The sequence below is a fragment of the Pecten maximus genome, chromosome 1, assembly GCF_902652985.1.
Source record: "Pecten maximus chromosome 1, xPecMax1.1, whole genome shotgun sequence".
NCBI lineage: Eukaryota > Metazoa > Mollusca > Bivalvia > Pectinida > Pectinidae > Pecten > Pecten maximus.
This window is the reverse complement of record NC_047015.1, coordinates 37,475,033-37,496,045: the sequence shown is the minus strand read 5'-3', so window position 1 is coordinate 37,496,045 and position 21,013 is coordinate 37,475,033. Positions and strand designations below refer to the sequence as shown.

Here is a 21,013-nt window from a genome sequence, read left to right as displayed (position 1 = left end):
CTGTATAGGTCTGTTAGTATGGTCAAACTGACAACAATACTTACCTGTATAGGTCTGTTAGTATGGTCAAACTGACAACAATACTTACCTGTATAGGGCTGTTAGTATGGTCAAACTGACAACAATATTAATACTTACATGTATAGGGCTGTTAGTATGGTCAAACTGACAACAATACTTACCTGTATAGGACTGTTAGTATGGTCAAACTGACAACAATACTTACCTGTATAGGGCTGTTAGTATGGTCAAACTGTGACAACAATACTTACCTGTATAGGGCTGTTAGTATGGTCAAACTGACAACAATACTTACCTGTATAGGGCTGTTAGTATGGTCAAACTGACAACAATACTTACCTGTATAGGGCTGTTAGTATGGTCAAACTGACAACAATACTTACCTGTATAGGACTGTTAGTATGGTCAAACTGACAACAATACTTACCTGTATAGGGCTGTTAGTATGGTCAAACTGACAACAATACTTACCTGTATAGGTCTGTTAGTATGGTCAAACTGTGACAACAATACTTACCTGTATAGGTCTGTTAGTATGGTCAAACTGTGACAACAATACTTACCTGTATAGGGCTGTTAGTATGGTCACTACCTCCTGGTATCTTTAAGCCAGCTTTATTCTGATTGAACTTTTTATAATTGGCCAGTAATTAAGTAACAAGTACTGCTGAATCTACCTGTCTCACAGTCACATGTCTGGGCATACAATTGAAGGGAAGTAACTTACAGGAAACATTTGTTGAAATATCTAAGAGGAATGAATGCAAGGTTTTGTTTGACAAGGAATTGATTACTGAATAGTGTCACAATATCAATTATCACCAGGGAAGGGGGCTTATTTGAGGATAAATACAGTACTAAACTTTTAATCTAGGGAAGGGGTGTATTTGAGGATAAATACAGTACTAAACTTTTACTGTAGGGGAGGGTGCTTGTTTGAGAATAAAAACAGTACTGAACTTTTACTCTAGGGAAGGGGTGTATTTGAGAATAAATACAGTACTAAACTTTTACTGTAGGGGAGGGTGCTTGTTTGAGAATAAAAACAGTACTAAACTTTTACTCTAGGGAAGGGGGCTTATTTGAGGATAAATTCAGTACTAAACTTTTAATCTAGGGAAGGGGTGTATTTGAGGATAAATACAGTACTAAACTTTTACTCTAGGGAAGGGGGCTTATTTGAGGATAAATACAGTACTGAACTTTTACTCTAGGGAAGGGGGCTTATTTGAGGATACAGTGCAAACCTGTCATGTGACCATTCAAGTGAAGCAATGAAAAGGGTCATATAGTGTATATGACTGGTGACATATGAGAGGGAGTCGTTTAAACAGCACTAAACTTTAACACAAGGGGAGGGGGTTGATTTGCCGATAAACATACTTTTGCTTCAGTCTGTTGGTGTGTTTTCATGAATGTTACCCTTCAGATTTCCTTGCCATAGTATGTATATCAACATGAACTTCTACCTGTTGAGATTTTGGTGGTCATTGGTTGTATACTAAATATTTCGGATACAAACGTAGATGAAAATGAAGAGATCGATGCATTTTTGAGAGAATATGATGAAAACACTAATGATACATGTACTAAAGTCACCTACGAAGAATTAGACAATAATATTACTGAAGAAGAAGTTAAGGGCCTGTCACACTACGGCATTCTCACCAGCGTTCGAGTAACGTGTTGCGAAACGCAGAGGAACGTCGAGAACGTTGGAAACAAGTTATAAGAAAGTTAGACGAGCGTCGACAAACGTTTAGGAACGTTGAGGGACGCCGACGAACGCTGAGGGTGAAAAATATTTTTGGGTGTGCACAAAAATTCACGACGTTCTACCAAAACGCTACTTACGCGTTAGAGGAACGCTACACGAAAGTTGGCGGGCGTTACTCGAACGTAACTCGAACGTAACTCGAACGTCAGGACGTTCCCTGGACGCTAGGCGGACGACAGTCCATCAGGATCGAGTGTCCAGCGCGTGGCTAGCGCTTGGGTAACGCCTGTGTAACGTCCGTCCAACGTCTATCCAGCGTGTCGCCAACGTTTCTCAGCGTTCACTGAGCGTTCACTGAGTGTTATTAACGCTCATGCAACGCTCTTTTAACGTATGTCAGCATTCTGAATTTTTCGAATTGATCGAGTGTCCAGCGCTTGGGTAACGCCTGTGTAACGTCCGTCGAACGTCTATCCAGCGTGTCGCCAACGTTTCTCAGCGTTCACTGAGCGTTATTAACGCTCATGCAACGCTCTTTTAACGTATGTCAGCGTTCTGAATTTTTCCAACGTCAGTGTAACGTCCATGTAACGTCCTTGTAACGCGCCTGTAACCTACTGGTAGCGTTCAGGAGCGTTTGACAGGCACTTGCCATATATAAGGGGCTTGCAGAGGCCACGCCAGCCCTGTTGGAACTTTCACAGAGTCAAAAGCCCTCAGAAGAATGACAGAGAACGCAATGGAACGCTAGATTTTGCTGCTATTTTCGACCACAAATGTCATCTGACGCTGAGTGAACGTTGTCTGAGCGTTACCCAAGCGTTACAAGAACGTTATAACAACGTTGACCTAGAAACTCAATTTGAAGAACGTCGACGTTCCCCGACGTTTCTCCAATTTTTCAAAACGCAACCAACAAAACGCTATAGTGTGGCAGGGCCTTTAATATGGCAATAAGGAACCTTAAACATAACAAAGCATGTGGCTTAGATGGATTATATAATGATTTTTTTATTACCGGAAAAGATAGTTTAGTTCCATGTCTGACTGCTTTATTTAATCGTATTTTTGATTCCGGCAAATTTCCTATAACGTGGAATATTGGCAGTTGTATACCAGTTTTGAAAAAGGGAGATATTAATAATACTGATAATTATCGAGGAATCACATTAGTAAGTTGTCTTGGTAAGTTATTCACCTCTGTGATTACAAAGCATGCTGAACTCGTTACAAAATTATACAAGGAAATGGAGCTTAACTGTTAATATTAATAAAACCAAAATTGTGGTATTTAGAAACGGGGGCAATATTAGGGATAATGAGAAATGGTTTTACAATAATGAAGAAATCGAAATAGTGAACAAATTCAATTATCTTGGGCTAATGATGAATTATAACGGGAAATTTTTTAAGACACAAAAGAAAATTGCCGAACAAGGAAACAAAGCTCTATTTGCTATGTCTAATGTTTGTAAACGTAATTACTTTAATATAGAAACCTCATTGGCAGTCTTCAATACATATGTTAGTAGTATATTAAATTATGGGTGTGAAATATGGGGTTTTCACAAAGCTCCAGACATTGAAAAGATCCATATCGGTTTCTTGAAAAGACTATTAGGTGTAAGGAAAAATACTACAAATGCAATGGTTTATTTTGAACTTGGTATAGTCCCATTGTTAATAGTTAGAAAAATTAGAATATTCTCCTATTTGTGGATGAAGCACAAAAATACTAATAATTGCATTTTAAAGGAGTGTCTTGAAGATATGGTAGCGAATAATGATAACCGGATAGTAAATTTAAGACAGGAGTTAGACAAAATTGGAATCGGATACATATTCAATTTACCCACAGTTCAGAAGGTTGATTTAGAGATTTTTAAGTTAAGGTTAAAAGATATGTTCCAGCAAGAATGTTTAACAATAGTAAATAATTCTTCTAAAAGAAATTTGTATAAATATTTAACTATGTGTTTCTGTTTGCAACCATATTTACATAAACCCATTAATACTAGATGTTTGAGAAATATTGCCAAAATACGATTATCGGCCCATGATTTCCTTATTGAAAGAGGGAGATATAGAAATTTACAGAGAAATGAACGAATATATATATGCACATTATGTAATAATAACGACATAGAAGATGAATTTCATTTCATAATTAAATGTAATTTTTATAGTGATATTAGATACAAATATTTGAAACCATATTACAGAAGGAACCTGAGTATGTTCAAGTTTGTTCAGTTATTAACTACAGAAAATGTAAAAGAATTGTGTAAGTTAGGGAAATATATCGGTCTAGCCCTTAAAAGAAGAAAGTCAAATTTGATTTTAAGACCAGGTGTATTTTTTGTACTCTCACTCTATCTCATATGTATATATTGGGTTTGTATGTGGCTGGGGAGGGGTAGGGGATACATGTGAGATTGTATGAATGGTGAGTATGGGCATAATCTGATTGAAGTTATGTGTAATTAAGTTTCCATCAAACACACTAATTACATCTAATTTCAAATAGATTGAATGGGCGAGAGGCGTATGGTGAAAGTTGTGTGCCAGGTAGATACTTGTGCTGTTATGTTTGCCTCTGTATATACTGTATCATATCATATGTTATTGTGATAAGTTGTAAAACTTAAGCAAATAAAGAATCTGAATCTGAATCTGAATATTACCTATAATATGTACATACCATTTACTGATGATTAAAAGGAGCTCATTGTTTTCTTCTTCACTAACTTTGTGTTATTTTCAAACTGTTTCTTTGGCGCCTACTCCATTTTCAGTCCACTATCATCAGATGGTAAGCTTTTCAAAATATACTTTGTCTGTCATCTGTTCTTATGACCTTATATACAATTATACAATTCTTGTTATCTCTATTTCTGGGCAGGCACTGAATCAGTATTTTCAATTTTCTTATGTTGGTTCCCTTGGTCCCTAGCTAGTTATGGATGTACAATCTTGGGACTGGTCAGAATACAGGGTGACTGACAGTCTTTAGCCATTTTGATCAGAACACAAGATGGCCAACAGGCAGCTTCTGAACTTTCACTGTTGAAGTTTGTTATCATTATTTCTTAGAAAGTTCTTCATGGTAAGTTCCCCCAGGTCCCTAGTTTTGCAAGTTCAATTTTGAGACTGATTGGAATATGAGTTAGCTGACAGATGGCCTATTGTAGATATTTCTAAGAAAGTTCTTCATTGATATTTCTCAAATTTCATATGTAGATTCCTGTCAGTCCCTGGTTTGGCATGTAGAAATTTGAGACTGATTGGAACACAACAAGGTCGACAGGCAGCCATTTTGAATTTTGACGACTGTAGTTTGTTATTGCTTTTTCTTATAGTCAAATTTTAGATTGATCAAATAAATAAGATAGCCTGCTTGCAACTATCTTGGATTTTAACGGTTGAGTATTGTTAATTTTATTTCTTTATATGTAGGTTCGTCTTTGCCTCAAGTATTGTTTGAAGATTGTTGTCTCTATATCTCTGAGATCTCCGATGTCTTGTTATCACAACAATGTGTACACATTGCAAACTTTTTGTAGTTGCTGATTTCGCTGGAACAGAAATAGGTCCTGGTACACCCGATGTGATTTAAAACTACAAATATTGTAACCTGCACCTCAATTTTAAGTTAGAATATGTTTTAGTCATCTGTTATTGCATACAAAGGAACATTGTGATGGAATCTGCAAATATCAATATCTGACTTTATTAAATAAATAATGGAAAATCTGTAATCTTTATCATATTTGTACACAATCATGTAGATTCAAGGTATCAACAATAAACCATTGATCCTATATAGACATTTTTGTTTTGGTGTATACAGAAAACAATATCTAAAGGAAATTTAATTTGTACATGTATGATTTGATAATGATAAATTACTTACTGTTTATGGCTGAAGTAGTGGACATATTTAGCGTATAGATTTATCAGGTCATCTGGTCATGACCCAAGGGGTCACAGTGACTTATAGCCATCATGTTTTGTCCATTGCTGTGCATAAACGTTTACTTTCAATTCGCTACTCCTCCTTAACCCCAATGTGGTTTTTGAACAAATTTCATCAGAAACATCATTTGGAGAGATAATTCATAATTTATGTAAATGAGGGTAGTTCCACCCCTGTGGACAGAGGGCTTGGGCCCCAACATGGGAACTTAAATGAAATTTTGTTTTAAAAAATTAATTCTTCTTAATGCCTTAATGAATTACAAGCAAATTTGGTCTGAAACATCATTGGGTAAGGGAAATCATAATTCATATAAACTAGACTGGGGACAGAACTTGAGTGGCAGGGCACTGAAAGGGGAACTTCGCTTAAAAAATTGCTTTAAAATGTTACTCCTCATTAATAGATTAGAACCATACTTGGTCTGAAACATCATTGGGGGAATGCAGTCATACTTTATATAAATGAGGCTACAGGTTTGATTCCCTGGGACATAGGGGCGGTGTCCAAAACATGTAATTTAGCTGAAATTTTGCTTTCAAACACTACCCCTCCATAACGCATAAATGGATTATAACCAAATTTGGTCTGAAACCTCACTGGTGGATCGTACAGTCATAATTGTATAAATGAGGCTGGTTTGACTTATTGGGATGGAGGAGCATGTCCCTGCTGTAAGTTTTTGTCAGATTTCTGTTTTTTGTGTGTTTTTCACTTCTGTGATAATCAGGTCAATTTAACACCACTTAGCTGGTAACTTATTTAATAAATTTAGCGTTCAGAAGCTAAGTATTTTGTTGGGCTAGCAATGCAATAAATATATCACAATGTCATTTAGAGCACAAAATCTGAAGCTGACGTGCTAAAAAGGATCAGAATGTAATTATGTAGGTATCTGCACATTCAAATATCCCATTATTTACACGGAAGTCTGTCGATAGTTTGTAATCAATATATTTCTCTTTTCCACAACAACAGGTTTATAAATATCGTCATTGTATTGGTGGTCCCCTGGTGTATCCTCACTTTCCGTTGAGCTATGAATTTCCTGTTCAACAATTTCCTGATTTTCTTCCGCCTCTTGATTCTCAATGCTAGATTCAGAAGATATACTATCGGTTCTTTTCTTCCCATAGTCATAATCTGTGACTATGATCTCCATTCCGTTGGTACACTTATCCCTATAATTAACCTTGATATTTGAAGTAGCTTTGTTACTAAAGTAACCACTTAGATCATCAGAATCTGAGTCAAGTATCTCATCAAATTCTATACTGTCCATACTTCTAGCTAATTTTCTTGTTTTGTTTTGGTTGAATTTGTCTTCCTTGTCATTACCTGTTGTTCTGTTAAAACATTCAGTTTCTCTGCTGTTCAATGAACCACACGAAGCTATAGAATTTGGCTGTTCTATTATTGCTGATATAGTGATTTCCTTTTTGGCCCTATTAGAATATTTATAGTGGCCATCCTCTCGATTCATTTCTTCCTCATCACTTTCTGCCTTTGACCGGAGACTGTTGGTTTTGGAATCATTACCATGAAGAGAGTTATTATCAGGAGACACCAGACAGGTTTTCCCTGTGGATTCTTTTGGATACAGATGGGAATCCTTACTCATTTTCTGTGGAGAAGAACTTTTTCTATATGCTCCAGGTATGGAACTTCCCAACACCTCCATCTCCTTCAAAATGTCCCCGTCTTTTGCCAGGCAACAGTTGCTATGGCGACAGCTGGGACAGTAATGGCTGTTTGAACATTTCTTACATATGAACCCACAACAGGGAACACAGGAGAGGTATCTACAGCAGATCATACAAACCCTGTCAAGGTCATCACAGGTGTAGGTTACAGGGGATGCAGTGGCCTTGACCTCTTGTATATTACCAGGCTCGTAATCCTCATCCAGCTCAGGTTCACAACAATGAAATTGACATGTCATTTCTTGGCATTGATTTGTTGAGCAGCATGGACAGTCACAATTACAACATGGAAGACCACAGCAGTATCGCCAGGTCCTGTCAATCATGGAACTACACATCCGACACAAAATGGCCCAGCAGCACTCGGTTGCCATTGCTGATACCTATTATGGATTTGACGTAAATTGTCACTGAGCATTAACTTGATGATAAAGGAGAATGCACTTCCATATTGGCTGTTGTGTTGCTATCTGTGATAAATAGAATTAAAAATAGCAATCATTTAATTTATTTTTCATTTTTTTAAGTCTCATATCAAAATAAAACATTTCACAAAAATTGAAAACATTTTAACAAATGGCTTTCAGCTTACATGTATTTACTTAATTACTTCACATTCTATTTTGGACATTTAGTACCTTTATGAAGTATATTTAGTAAGATTAACAATTAGGACAATTAGTATCTTACTTATGAAGTATATTTAGTAAGATTAATAATTAGGACATTTAATACCTTTATGCAGTATATTTATTAAGATCGATGATTGGGACATTGAGTGTCAGATGATATATACAGTATATACAGGTACACCATAAGCTCATACTGATTAATTCTCCATTTTAAATCTATGCTTCCTGGTATAAACATAAGTATGAGACTAGTCTATAATATTACACTGAAATTTTCTTTTCTTTCATATCACTTGAGTGATTTTCAATCAAAAAGAAAAAAAATGAAACTTATACTGGGTATAATAATAAGAAAATCTTAAAGAAAATAACTTTGCAGACAAGGAGGTACAATATACATATATATAATAGAGATGTGAGGGCATTTTCTTTGAGTTGCATTTATGATATTTTTCCTGATGAACTATATTTCATGATTGTATGTGTAAGTAAATATATATGTATGTTTTCATTAATTGCTGATGAGGAGGGCATGAGCACTGAATACCTTAGATAAACCAAGAAGATTGCGGCTCGCTGTGTACAATAGCATGACAGAATATCGATATTGTCTTATATGTTAAAAAACAACATTAACAGTTTTTAGAAAAAAATGTTTTTATGCATTTATCATTAATTACAAAAAGGGAAAAATAATAAAGTCATGATATACTTACATGTTCTGAATGCTGTCTCCATAATTATATATTTAAAGATTCTTACGGCATGTACAAAGCTCGGTCCAATGTAACTCATCAAGTGATTCACATGCTTTTATAAGACTGCTACTCAAATTAAATTTGTAAAATCCTCATTGATTCTAAGCGATGAATTCATGTAGGAAACTTCTTGTGATGTCTCAGTCACATATTTGAGTACTTAAAAGAGCATGTGCGTGCTATGTTAGTTGTATATATATAATGTTTATAATTATGTTATACATGTATGTATGAGACCAATGCAGCATCAGTGAAGGGCATTCAGACGATACAAAATGTTACTTAGACGAGCAGTGTTACTCACATTTATAGTTCACACTTAGACGAGCAGGATTACTCACGTTTATAGCTCAACACTTAGACCAGCAGGGTTACTCGGGATTGTAGTTCACGCCGAGACGAGCAGGGTTACTCGGGATTGTAGTTCACACCGAGACGAGCAGGGTTACTCATGTTTATAGTTCACACTTAGACCAGCAGGGTTACTCATGTTTATAGTTCACACTTAGACCAGCAGGGTTACTCATGTTTATAGTTCACACTTAGACCAGCAGGGTTACTCATGTTTATAGTTCACACTTAGACCAGCAGGGTTACTCATGTTTATAGTTCACACCGAGACGAGCAGAGTTACTCATGTTTATAGTTCACACTTAGACCAGCAGGGTTACTCATGTTTATAGTTCACACCGAGACGAGCAGGGTTACTCATGTTTATAGTTCACACTTAGACCAGCAGGGTTACTCATGTTTATAGTTCACACCGAGACGAGCAGGGTTACTCATGTTTATAGTTCACACTTAGACCAGCAGGGTTACTCATGTTTATAGTTCACACTTAGACCAGCAGGGTTACTCACGTTTATAGTTCACACTTAGACCAGCAGGGTTACTCGGGATTGTAGTTCACACTTAGACCAGCAGGGTTACTCATGTTTATAGTTCACACTTAGACCAGCAGGGTTACTCATGTTTATAGTTCACACCGAGACCAGCAGGGTTACTCATGTTTATAGTTCACACCGAGACGAGCAGGGTTACTCATGTTTATAGTTCACACTTAGACCAGCAGGGTTACTCATGTTTATAGTTCACACTTAGACGGGCAGGGTTACTCATGTTTATAGTTCACACCGAGACCAGCAGGGTTACTCATGTTTATAGTTCACACTTAGACCAGCAGGGTTACTCATGTTTATAGTTCACACTTAGACCAGCAGGGTTACTCATGTTTATAGTTCACACTTAGACGGGCAGGGTTACTCATGTTTATAGTTCACACTGAGACCAGCAGGGTTACTCATGTTTATAGTTCACACTTAGACCAGCAGTGTTACTCATGTTTATAGTCAACACTTAGACCAGCAGGGTTACTCATGTTTATAGTTCACACTTAGACCAGCAGGGTTACTCATGTTTATAGTTCACACTTAGACGAGCAGGGTTACTCATGTTTATAGTTCACACTTAGACCAGCAGTGTTACTCATGTTTATAGTCAACACTTAGACCAGCAGGGTTACTCATGTTTATAGTTCACACTTAGACCAGCAGGGTTACTCATGTTTATAGTTCACACTTAGACCAGCAGGGTTACTCATGTTTATAGTTCACACTTAGACCAGCAGGGTTACTCATGTTTATAGTTCACACTTAGACCAGCAGGGTTACTCATGTTTATAGTTCACACTTAGACCAGCAGGGTTACTCACGTTTATAGTTCACACTTAGACCAGCAGGGTTACTCACGTTTATAGTTCACACTTAGACCAGCAGGGTTACTCATGTTTATAGTTCACACTTAGACGAGCAGGGTTACTCATGTTTATAGTTCACACTTAGACCAGCAGAGTTACTCATGTTTATAGTTCACACTTAGACCAGCAGGGTTACTCATGTTTATAGTTCACACTTAGACCAGCAGGGTTACTCGGGATTGTAGTTCACACCGAGACCAGCAGTGTTACTCATGTTTATAGTTCACACTTAGACAGGCAGGGTTACTCATGTTTATAGTTCACACTTAGACCAGCAGGGTTACTCATGTTTATAGCTCAACACTTAGACCAGCAGGGTTACTCATGTTTATAGTTCACACTTAGACCAGCAGGGTTACTCGGGATTGTAGTTCACACCGAGACCAGCAGTGTTACTCATGTTTATAGTTCACACTTAGACAGGCAGGGTTACTCATGTTTATAGTTCACACTTAGACCAGCAGAGTTACTCACGTTTATAGTTCACACTTAGACCAGCAGTGTTACTCATGTTTATAGTTCACACTTAGACGAGCAGGGTTACTCACGTTTATAGTTCACACTTAGACCAGCAGTGTTACTCATGTTTATAGTTCACACTTAGACAGGCAGGGTTACTCATGTTTATAGTTCACACTTAGACAGGCAGGGTTACTCATGTTTATAGTTCACACCGAGACCAGCAGGGTTACTTATGTTTATAGTTCACACTTAGACCAGCAGGGTTACTCATGTTTATAGTTCACACTTAGACCAGCAGGGTTACTCATGTTTATAGTTCACACTTAGACAGGCAGGGTTACTCATGTTTATAGTTCACACTTAGACCAACAGGGTTACTCGGGATTGTAGTTCACACTTAGACCAGCAGTGTTACTCATGTTTATAGTTCACACCGAGACCAGCAGGGTTACTCATGTTTATAGTTCACACCGAGACCAGCAGGGTTACTCATGTTTATAGTTCACACTTAGACCAGCAGGGTTACTCATGTTTATAGTTCACACTTAGACAGGCAGGGTTACTCATGTTTATAGTTCACACTTAGACCAGCAGGGTTACTCGGGATTGTAGTTCACACTTAGACCAGCAGGGTTACTCACGTTTATAGTTCACACTTAGACCAGCAGGGTTACTCATGTTTATAGTTCACACCGAGACCAGCAGGGTTACTCATGTTTATAGTTCACACTTAGACGAGCAGGGTTACTCATGTTTATAGCTCAACACTTAGACAGGCAGGGTTACTCATGTTTATAGTTCACACCGAGACCAGCAGGGTTACTCATGTTGATAGTTCACACTTAGACCAGCAGGGTTACTCATGTTTATAGTTCACACTTAGACCAGCAGGGTTACTCATGTTTATAGTTCACACTTAGACCAGCAGGGTTACTCGGGATTGTAGTTCACACCGAGACCAGCAGTGTTACTCATGTTTATAGTTCACACTTAGACCAGCAGGGTTACTCATGTTTATAGTTCACACTTAGACAGGCAGGGTTACTCATGTTTATAGTTCACACTTAGACAGGCAGGGTTACTCATGTTTATAGTTCACACTTAGACCAGCAGGGTTACTCATGTTTATAGTTCACACTTAGACCAGCAGGGTTACTCGGGATTGTAGTTCACACTTAGACCAGCAGTGTTACTCATGTTTATAGTTCACACTTAGACCAGCAGGGTTACTCATGTTTATAGTTCACACTTAGACAGGCAGGGTTACTCATGTTTATAGTTCACACTTAGACCAGCAGGGTTACTCGGGATTGTAGTTCACACTTAGACCAGCAGTGTTACTCATGTTTATAGTTCACACTTAGACCAGCAGTGTTACTCATGTTTATAGTTCACACTTAGACCAGCAGGGTTACTCACGTTTATAGTTCACACTTAGACAGGCAGGGTTACTCATGTTTATAGTTCACACGAGACCAGCAGGTTAATCATGTTTATAGTTCACACTTAGACCAGCAGGGTACTCATGTTTATAGTTCACACTTAGACCAGCAGGGTTACTCATGTTTATAGTTCACACTTAGACAGGCAGGGTTACTCATGTTATAGTTCACACTTAGACCAGCAGGGTTACTCGGGATTGTAGTTCACACTTAGGACCAGCAGTGTTACTCACTGTTTATCGTTCACACCTTAGACCAGCAGGAGGTTACTCATGTTTATAGTTCACACCGAGACCAGCAGGGTTACTCATGACTTTATAGTTCACCACTTAGACGAGCAGGGTTACTCATGTTTATAGCCTTCAACACTTAGACAGGCCGGGTTACTCATTGTTTATAGTTCACACCTAGACCAGCAGGGTTACTCATGGATTTTAGATTTCACACTTACGACCAGCAGGGTTACTCCACTGTTTTATAGTTCACACTTTAGACCCAGCAGGGTATACTCATGTTTATAGTCACACCGTAGACCAGCAGGGTAATCATGTTTATAGTTCACACTTGACGTAGCTACTCACGTTTATAGTTCACACTTAGACCAGCAGGGTTACTCATGATTTATAGTTCACACCGAGACCAGCAGGGTTACTCATGTTTATAGTTCACACTTAGACGAGCAGGGTTACTCATGTTTATAGCTCAACACTTAGACAGGCAGGGTTACTCATGTTTATAGTTCACACCGAGACCAGCAGGGTTACTCATGTTTATAGTTCACACTTAGACCAGCAGGGTTCTCATGTTTATAGTTCACACTTAGACCAGCAGGGTTACTCACGTTTATAGTTCACACTTAGACGAGCAGGGTTACTCGGGATTGTAGTTCACACCGAGACCAGCAGGGTTACTCATGTTTATAGTTCACACTTAGACCAGCAGGGTTACTCATGTTTATAGTTCACACTTAGACAGGCAGTGTTACTCATGTTTATAGTTCACACTTAGACAGGCAGGGTTACTCATGTTTATAGTTCACACTTAGACCAGCAGGGTTACTCATGTTTGTAGTTCACACTTAGACCAGCAGGTACTTACATCGGGGGTTTACTCATGTTTATAGTTCACACCTTAGACCGCAGGGTTACTCCATGTTTATAGTTCCACACTTAGACCAGGCAGGTGGTTACTCGGCAATTGTTATAGTTCACACTTAGACCAGGCAGGGTTACTTCATGTTTATAGTTCACGACTTAGACCAGCCGCCTTTTACTCATGTTTATTAGTTCACACTTAGACCAGCAGGGTTACTCCCGATTTTATAGTTCACACTTAGACAGCAGTGTTACTCATGTTTATAGTTTCACACTTAGACAGGCAGGGTTACTCATGTTTATAGTTCACACTTAGACCAGCAGGGTTACTCATGTTTGTAGTTCACACTTAGACCAGCAGGGTTACTCGGGATTGTAGTTCACACTTAGACCAGCAGGGTTACTCATGTTTATAGTTCACACTTAGACCAGCAGGGTTACTCATGTTTATAGTTCACACTTAGACCAGCAGGGTTACTCGGGATTGTAGTTCACACCGAGACGAGCAGGGTTACTCATGTTTATAGTTCACACTTAGACCAGCAGGGTTACTCGGGATTGTAGTTCACACCGAGACCAGCAGGGTTACTCATGTTTATAGTTCACACTTAGACCAGCAGGGTTACTCATGTTTATAGTTCACACTTAGACCAGCAGGGTTACTCATGTTTATAGTTCACACTTAGACCAGCAGGGTTACTCATGTTTATAGTTCACACTTAGACCAGCAGGGTTACTCATGTTTATAGTTCACACTTAGACCAGCAGGGTTACTCATGTTTATAATTCACACTTAGACGAGCAGGGTTACTCACGTTTATAGTTCACACTTAGACCAGCAGGGTTACTTATGTTTATAGTTCACACCTAGACCAGCAGGGTTACTCATGTTTATAGTTCACACTTAGACCAGCAGGGTTACTCGGGATTGTAGTTCACACCGAGACCAGCAGTGTTACTCATGTTTATAGTTCACACTTAGACCAGCAGGGTTACTCATGTTTATAGTTCACACTTTGACCAGCAGTGTTACTCATGTTTATAGTTCACACTTAGACCAGCAGGGTTACTCGGGATTGTAGTTCACACTTAGACCAGCAGGGTTACTCATGTTTATAGTTCACACTTAGACCAGCAGGGTTACTCGGGATTGTAGTTCACACTTAGACCAGCAGGGTTACTCATGTTTATAGTTCACACTTAGACCAGCAGGGTTACTCGGGATTGTAGTTCACACTTAGACCAGCAGTGTTACTCATGTTTATAGTTCACACCGAGACCAGCAGTGTTACTCATGTTTATAGTTCACACTTAGACCAGCAGGGTTACTCGGGATTGTAGTTCACACTTAGACCAGCAGGGTTACTCGGGATTGTAGTTCACGCCGAGACCAGCAGTGTTACTCATGTTTATAGTTCACACTTAGACCAGCAGTGTTACTCATGTTTATAGTTCACACCGAGACCAGCAGGGTTACTCACGTTTATAGTTCACACTTAGACCAGCAGTGTTACTCATGTTTATAGTTCACACCGAGACCAGCAGGGTTACTCACGTTTATAGTTCACACTTAGACCAGCAGTGTTACTCATGTTTATAGTTCACACTTAGACCAGCAGGGTTACTCATGTTTATAGTTCACACTTAGACCAGCAGGGTTACTCGGGATTGTAGTTCACACTTAGACCAGCAGGGTTACTCATGTTTATAGCTCACACTTAGACGGGCAGAGTTACTCATGTTTATAGTTCACACTTAGACCAGCAGGGTTACTCATGTTTATAATTCACACTTAGACGAGCAGGGTTACTCACGTTGATAGTTCACACTTAGACCAGCAGGGTTACTTATGTTTATAGTTCACACTTAGACCAGCAGGGTTACTCATGTTTATAGTTCACACTTAGACCAGCAGGGTTACTCATGTTTATAGTTCACACTTAGACCAGCAGTGTTACTCATGTTTATAGTTCACACTTAGACCAGCAGGGTTACTCGGGATTGTAGTTCACACTTAGACCAGCAGGGTTACTCATGTTTATAGTTCACACTTAGACCAGCAGGGTTACTCGGGATTGTAGTTCACACTTAGACCAGCAGGGTTACTCATGTTTATAGTTCACACTTAGACCAGCAGGGTTACTCGGGATTGTAGTTCACACTTAGACCAGCAGTGTTACTCATGTTTATAGTTCACACCGAGACCAGCAGTGTTACTCATGTTTATAGTTCACACTTAGACCAGCAGGGTTACTCGGGATTGTAGTTCACACTTAGACCAGCAGGGTTACTCGGGATTGTAGTTCACGCCGAGACCAGCAGTGTTACTCATGTTTATAGTTCACACTTAGACCAGCAGTGTTACTCATGTTTATAGTTCACACCGAGACCAGCAGGGTTACTCACGTTTATAGTTCACACTTAGACCAGCAGTGTTACTCATGTTTATAGTTCACACCGAGACCAGCAGGGTTACTCACGTTTATAGTTCACACTTAGACCAGCAGTGTTACTCATGTTTATAGTTCACACTTAGACCAGCAGGGTTACTCACGTTTATAGTTCACACCGAGACCAGCAGGATTACTCATGTTTATAGTTCACACTTAGACCAGCAGGGTTACTCGGGATTGTAGTTCACACTTAGACCAGCAGGGTTACTCATGTTTATAGCTCACACTTAGACGGGCAGAGTTACTCATGTTTATAGTTCACACTTAGACCAGCAGGGTTACTCACGTTTATAGTTCACACTTAGACCAGCAGGGTTACTCATGTTTATAGTTCACACTTAGACCAGCAGGGTTACTCATGTTTATAGTTCACACTTAGACCAGCAGGGTTACTCATGTTTATAGTTCACACTTAGACCAGCAGGGTTGCTCATGTTTATAGTTCACACTTAGACCAGCAGGGTTACTCGGGATTGTAGTTCACACTTAGACCAGCAGAGTTACATTATTGTCATCTATACATGTATTTTGAAATTATCTAATTTGAGACAAAAATAAACAATCACCAGACTCTGGGAATTTGAAGTTGTATACAGTCAAACCTCGATGATTCGAACTTTGTTGATTCAAATTCCTCGCTGTATCAAACTTTTTGCTTGGTCCCAAATTTCCTCACTATATAACGCTACTAACGAACCTATGTATGATTCAAATTTTTATAAATCGAGGTTTTCGATGTATCAAACTTTTTTCATGGCCGATTAGCTATGATATTGTAGGTAATTGACATCTCATGATTCGAACAAAAAGTTTACCTGTACTGACCACTGGCCAGGTGTTTGTCGTGACTCCCGGGGCAAGAGTTCACACCCTTCCCAAAAATGCCCTGACTGACAATAGGGATTACGATAGCATGCATTGTCACTCTCGATCATGGGGTTAATTAATAATCAGACTAAATTGATAGAGAAATGGTATTTTTAGAAGCCATGGCATTTAATCACTCCGGTAAACCATACCGGTTGTCGTCTTTGATGATCTCTGCCGCCATTGAAATCGGTGGTTGGTGAGTAAATTATACGGAACAGTAAACAAAAGTGGATCAATTTTAAACACAAACAATTAGCGATGTCTTCACTCATATTCAAAGTGTCACTTATTTGTCATTCAAGCATGCATTCTCAAACTGATCGGCATTCAGTATTTTATATGCACATTACGTAAACACATGTGCCTTTAACAGATAAATGTTATCTTAAGTGTGCATTGTACTTTTTTTTTATCTATAAGCCGGGATATAAGTGCTTTGTAACATATACATAGTTTGTTTAATTAAAAAATGCTAAGGTATAATTGATGAAAAGTATTTTTATTTTGTTGGGTTTGGGGTAAATTAACTAAACATTTCGATGTGAGCCTGACAGGCGACGATCAACACGAAGACATCAAGGACATATAACGTTAACAGATATGGTCATTATCAAGAAAACATTGATCTATTGTCAACCATGAATAATTTGAAGTCCCGCTGTTTCGAAGTTTTTCTGTTAGTCCCTTGAACTTCGAAACATCGAAGTTTGACTGTATTTGAAAGGAAAAGGAACAACAACAAAATTAATTGTGTCATGAGTTTTGATCTATATCTACATCTAAAACTAAATAAATAAATAATTCAAACAACAAACTCTGAATCAGCGGCTATGTTCCTGGTGATGCTAGGCCATTGTGTGAAATTTGCGCACAAATTTGACTGCCTCTAAAGTCGAAATAAATTTGTAAGCCTTATTTCATACTGTTTATTGTTAACATGAATGTCTTATTTATTATCATCTCCCAAAACAGTGCTTTCTGTGGCCACTACTGAGGGAAAACACCCCCAATTACTTCTGACCATTTAAAATTCACTGTTTACTTTGATGTAGAACACATATTTTCAACCAATCCTGAAATTCCACTCTATTTTGTTTTCAATGTATAAAGGTTTTGAAAAGCATTTTTAAATGGATTTGCTGGTATAAAAATGATGGTAATATTATTTATGACTATACGGCCATGTCTGATAGCTGTTAAGGCTGGTATATATGTGGGCCTCTTAAGTTTGTTTCCATGATCCTGTCAGTGTTACTAGACTGTAATATTAAGTTTGTTTCCATGATCCTGTCAGTGTTACTAGACTGTAATATTAAGTTTGTTTCCGTGATCCTGACAGTGTTATATTACTAGACTGTAGTATTAAGTTTGTTTCCGTGATCCTGACAGTGTTATATTACTAGACTGTAGTATTAAGTTTGTTTCCATGATCCTGTCAGTATTACTAGACTGTAATATTAAGTTTGTTTCCATGATCCTGTCAGTGTTACTAGACTAATATTAAGTTTGTTTCCATGATCCTGTCAGTGTTACTAGACTGTAATATTAAGTTTGTTTCCGTGATCCTGTCAGTGTCACTAGACTGTAATATTGAGTTTGTTTCCATGATCCTGCCAGTGTTACTAGACTGTAATATTAAGTTTGTTTCCATGATCCTGCCAGTGTTACTAGACTGTAATATTGAGTTTGTTTCCATGATCCTGCCAGTGTTACTAGACTGTAATATTGAGTTTGTTTCCATGATCCTGCCAGTGTTACTAGACTGTAATATTGAGTTTGTTTCCATGATCCTGCCAGTGTTACTAGACTGTAATATTGAGTTTGTTTCCATGATCCTGCCAGTGTTACTAGACTGTAATATTGAGTTTGTTTCCATGATCCTGCCAGTGTTACTAGACTGTAATATTAAGTTTGTTTCCGTGATCCTGTCAGTGTCACTAGACTGTAATATTAAGATGCATGTTTGTGTATATATTGATGCAGTGTCTGAGAAAGCCACAGTTTCACAGATGGCTAGCGAAAGCATTAGTGTACAGAAATTATTCTACTTAAACTGTCCAACAAGTGTTTCCCACGTCCCTTTATCGTCACTGCATTTCCTGACCAGTTTCCTTTTGACGTCAACAGCTCTGTTAGTCATTATGCCCACTTTGTACAATATATTCTTTTTTTCACAAATATTGAATTGAGATCTGTATAAGTATTTACTTACATGATTATAAATGTTACTAGTTTAACAACAATTGAAAAACAAGTTTTATCATGTAATTAACCTGTTTGAAGTGAATCCTGTGAAATAATTTTTTGAATATTATATGTCTCAAGTGTATTTTCATTGGTTTTGTCAATCTGAAATGGATTTTGACGTCATAATATAGACAATGATGTGACATCATAATATAGAAAATGATGTGACGTCATAATATACACAATGATGTGACGTCATAATATACACAATGATGTGACGTCATAATATACACAATGATGTGACGTCATAATATACACAATGATGTGACATCATAATATACACAATGATGTGACGTCATAATATAGACAATGATGTGACATCATAATATAGACAATGATGTGACGTCATAATATAGACAATGATGTGACGTCATAATATAGACAATGATGTGACGTCATAATATACACAATGATGTGACGTCATAATATACACAATGATGTGATGTCATAATATATATACACAATGATGTGACGTCATGAGTTGTGAATGGTGCAACAAAATCACTGTTTCTGTTTGATTAAGTTCTCCACATTTTGACTTTAAAACCTGTCATAATGTAAGCTTTCTGAGTTATGTGATAAAGGATATTGAATTTGTTTTCATTTCATATGAAATTTTAATGAAACTCATCTCAAAGTTTTGATTTTAATTCACCAAAGCTTGCAAAAATAAAAACAAGACTCATCTCATAAAATAAAAAAATTAAAGTTTTACAAGATAATGGATACACACTTGATAAATACTAAAACTATTTATAGATTCTGTAGACAATTTTGTAATGTTTATATATGTTTGATGTTTGTAGGAGACAGTAAGATGGGTGTGCATGTGTGTCGACATGCAGACGTACAGCTACGGCTTGCGGAGATTTGGGGTCTGGACGGGTGTAACATAGTTATCTTCAAGGTAGGTAATAAGTGTGCATCTTATACATGTAATGTTATTGTCATCAAATTTACAAATGGATGTACTTGATGCACTTGATGTACACATTTTCCGAAGGTATTATTTTTTTTATACCCTTATGAAATGAGGGGGCATATAGTGTTATCAATGTCTGTCCCGTACCTTTGCATCACATCACATTGCGTTCCATCCCGTCCTGATGTAATGTTACTAACTTTTAAATCTCAGGAACTACAGATGCGATCCTCACCAAACTGTGTTTCAGGGTGTCAATTTGCAAGGAGGGCAATCATGTCCTACAGACACTTTCTAGGTTTTTTGGGGTTTTTTTTCGAGGATAGTTTGTGAAAAACAGATTAGTTGAAATTGAAAAAAATAAAAAGGAATAAAGTTGTTTTTGAAAAGTATTATCTGTTTCATAATTACTTTGGAAATTTTTTCCTTTTGATTCAAACCTTTTGGTAAACTGCAAACCCCATTAAATCATTGAAGACAACAACCTTGACTGTGGTCTAACTTTTATGTTAATGATGCTTGTTGTATTAGAACAGTATTAACATTGACTTTTGAGGTGTTTTATAATTCTCGTTGAATAACTGTTTTTGTATCCAGGTAATCCTTGGCAAGTGTAAGGTTCTGAGCACACAAGGAAATGCATCAGAAAGTATGGAGCCCACACCCAACTACGACTGTCATATCAGTAATACTAAACCTAAAGTTAGTGACTCAGTCACGATCCAGGCAGCACGGTCACAGGTAGGTACTCACTCAATGAAACATGTAGGTACTCGCTCAATGAAACATGTAGGTACTCGCTCAATGAAACAGGTAGGTACTCACACAATCAAAACAAGTAGGTACTCACACAATCAAAACAGGTAGGTACTCACACAATCAAAACATGTAGGTACTCACTCAATGAAACATGTAGGTACTCGCTCAATTAAAACAGGTAGGTACTTACATAATCATAAC

At 37.8% G+C, this 21,013-nt stretch overlaps 2 protein-coding genes across 2 annotated transcripts in view; one reads left to right on the top strand and one right to left on the bottom strand.

Annotated features, from left to right (window-relative positions):
- LOC117332589 overlaps window positions 1–21,013 on the top strand; it is an 86,968-nt gene that overhangs the window by 33,869 nt on the left and 32,086 nt on the right. The window contains 2 exon segments of the mRNA XM_033891564.1: window positions 19,938–20,038; window positions 20,651–20,794. Of these exon segments, the coding sequence (XP_033747455.1) occupies window positions 19,938–20,038; window positions 20,651–20,794 (245 nt within the window).
- Window positions 5,447–8,991, bottom strand: LOC117332519. The gene is made up of 2 exons (XM_033891463.1): window positions 8,766–8,991; window positions 5,447–7,887 (listed from the first exon to the last, which is right to left on the bottom strand). Exon 2 carries the CDS (start codon window positions 7,789–7,791, stop codon window positions 6,634–6,636), a length of 1,158 nt encoding a protein of 385 aa, XP_033747354.1. The 5' UTR covers window positions 7,792–7,887; window positions 8,766–8,991; the 3' UTR covers window positions 5,447–6,633.

Excerpts from the sequence above, each read along its gene's own strand:
- LOC117332519 (XM_033891463.1), bottom strand. The coding sequence starts at position 7,791 with ATGGCAACCGAGTGCTGCTGGGCCATTTTGTGTCGGATGTGTAGTTCC.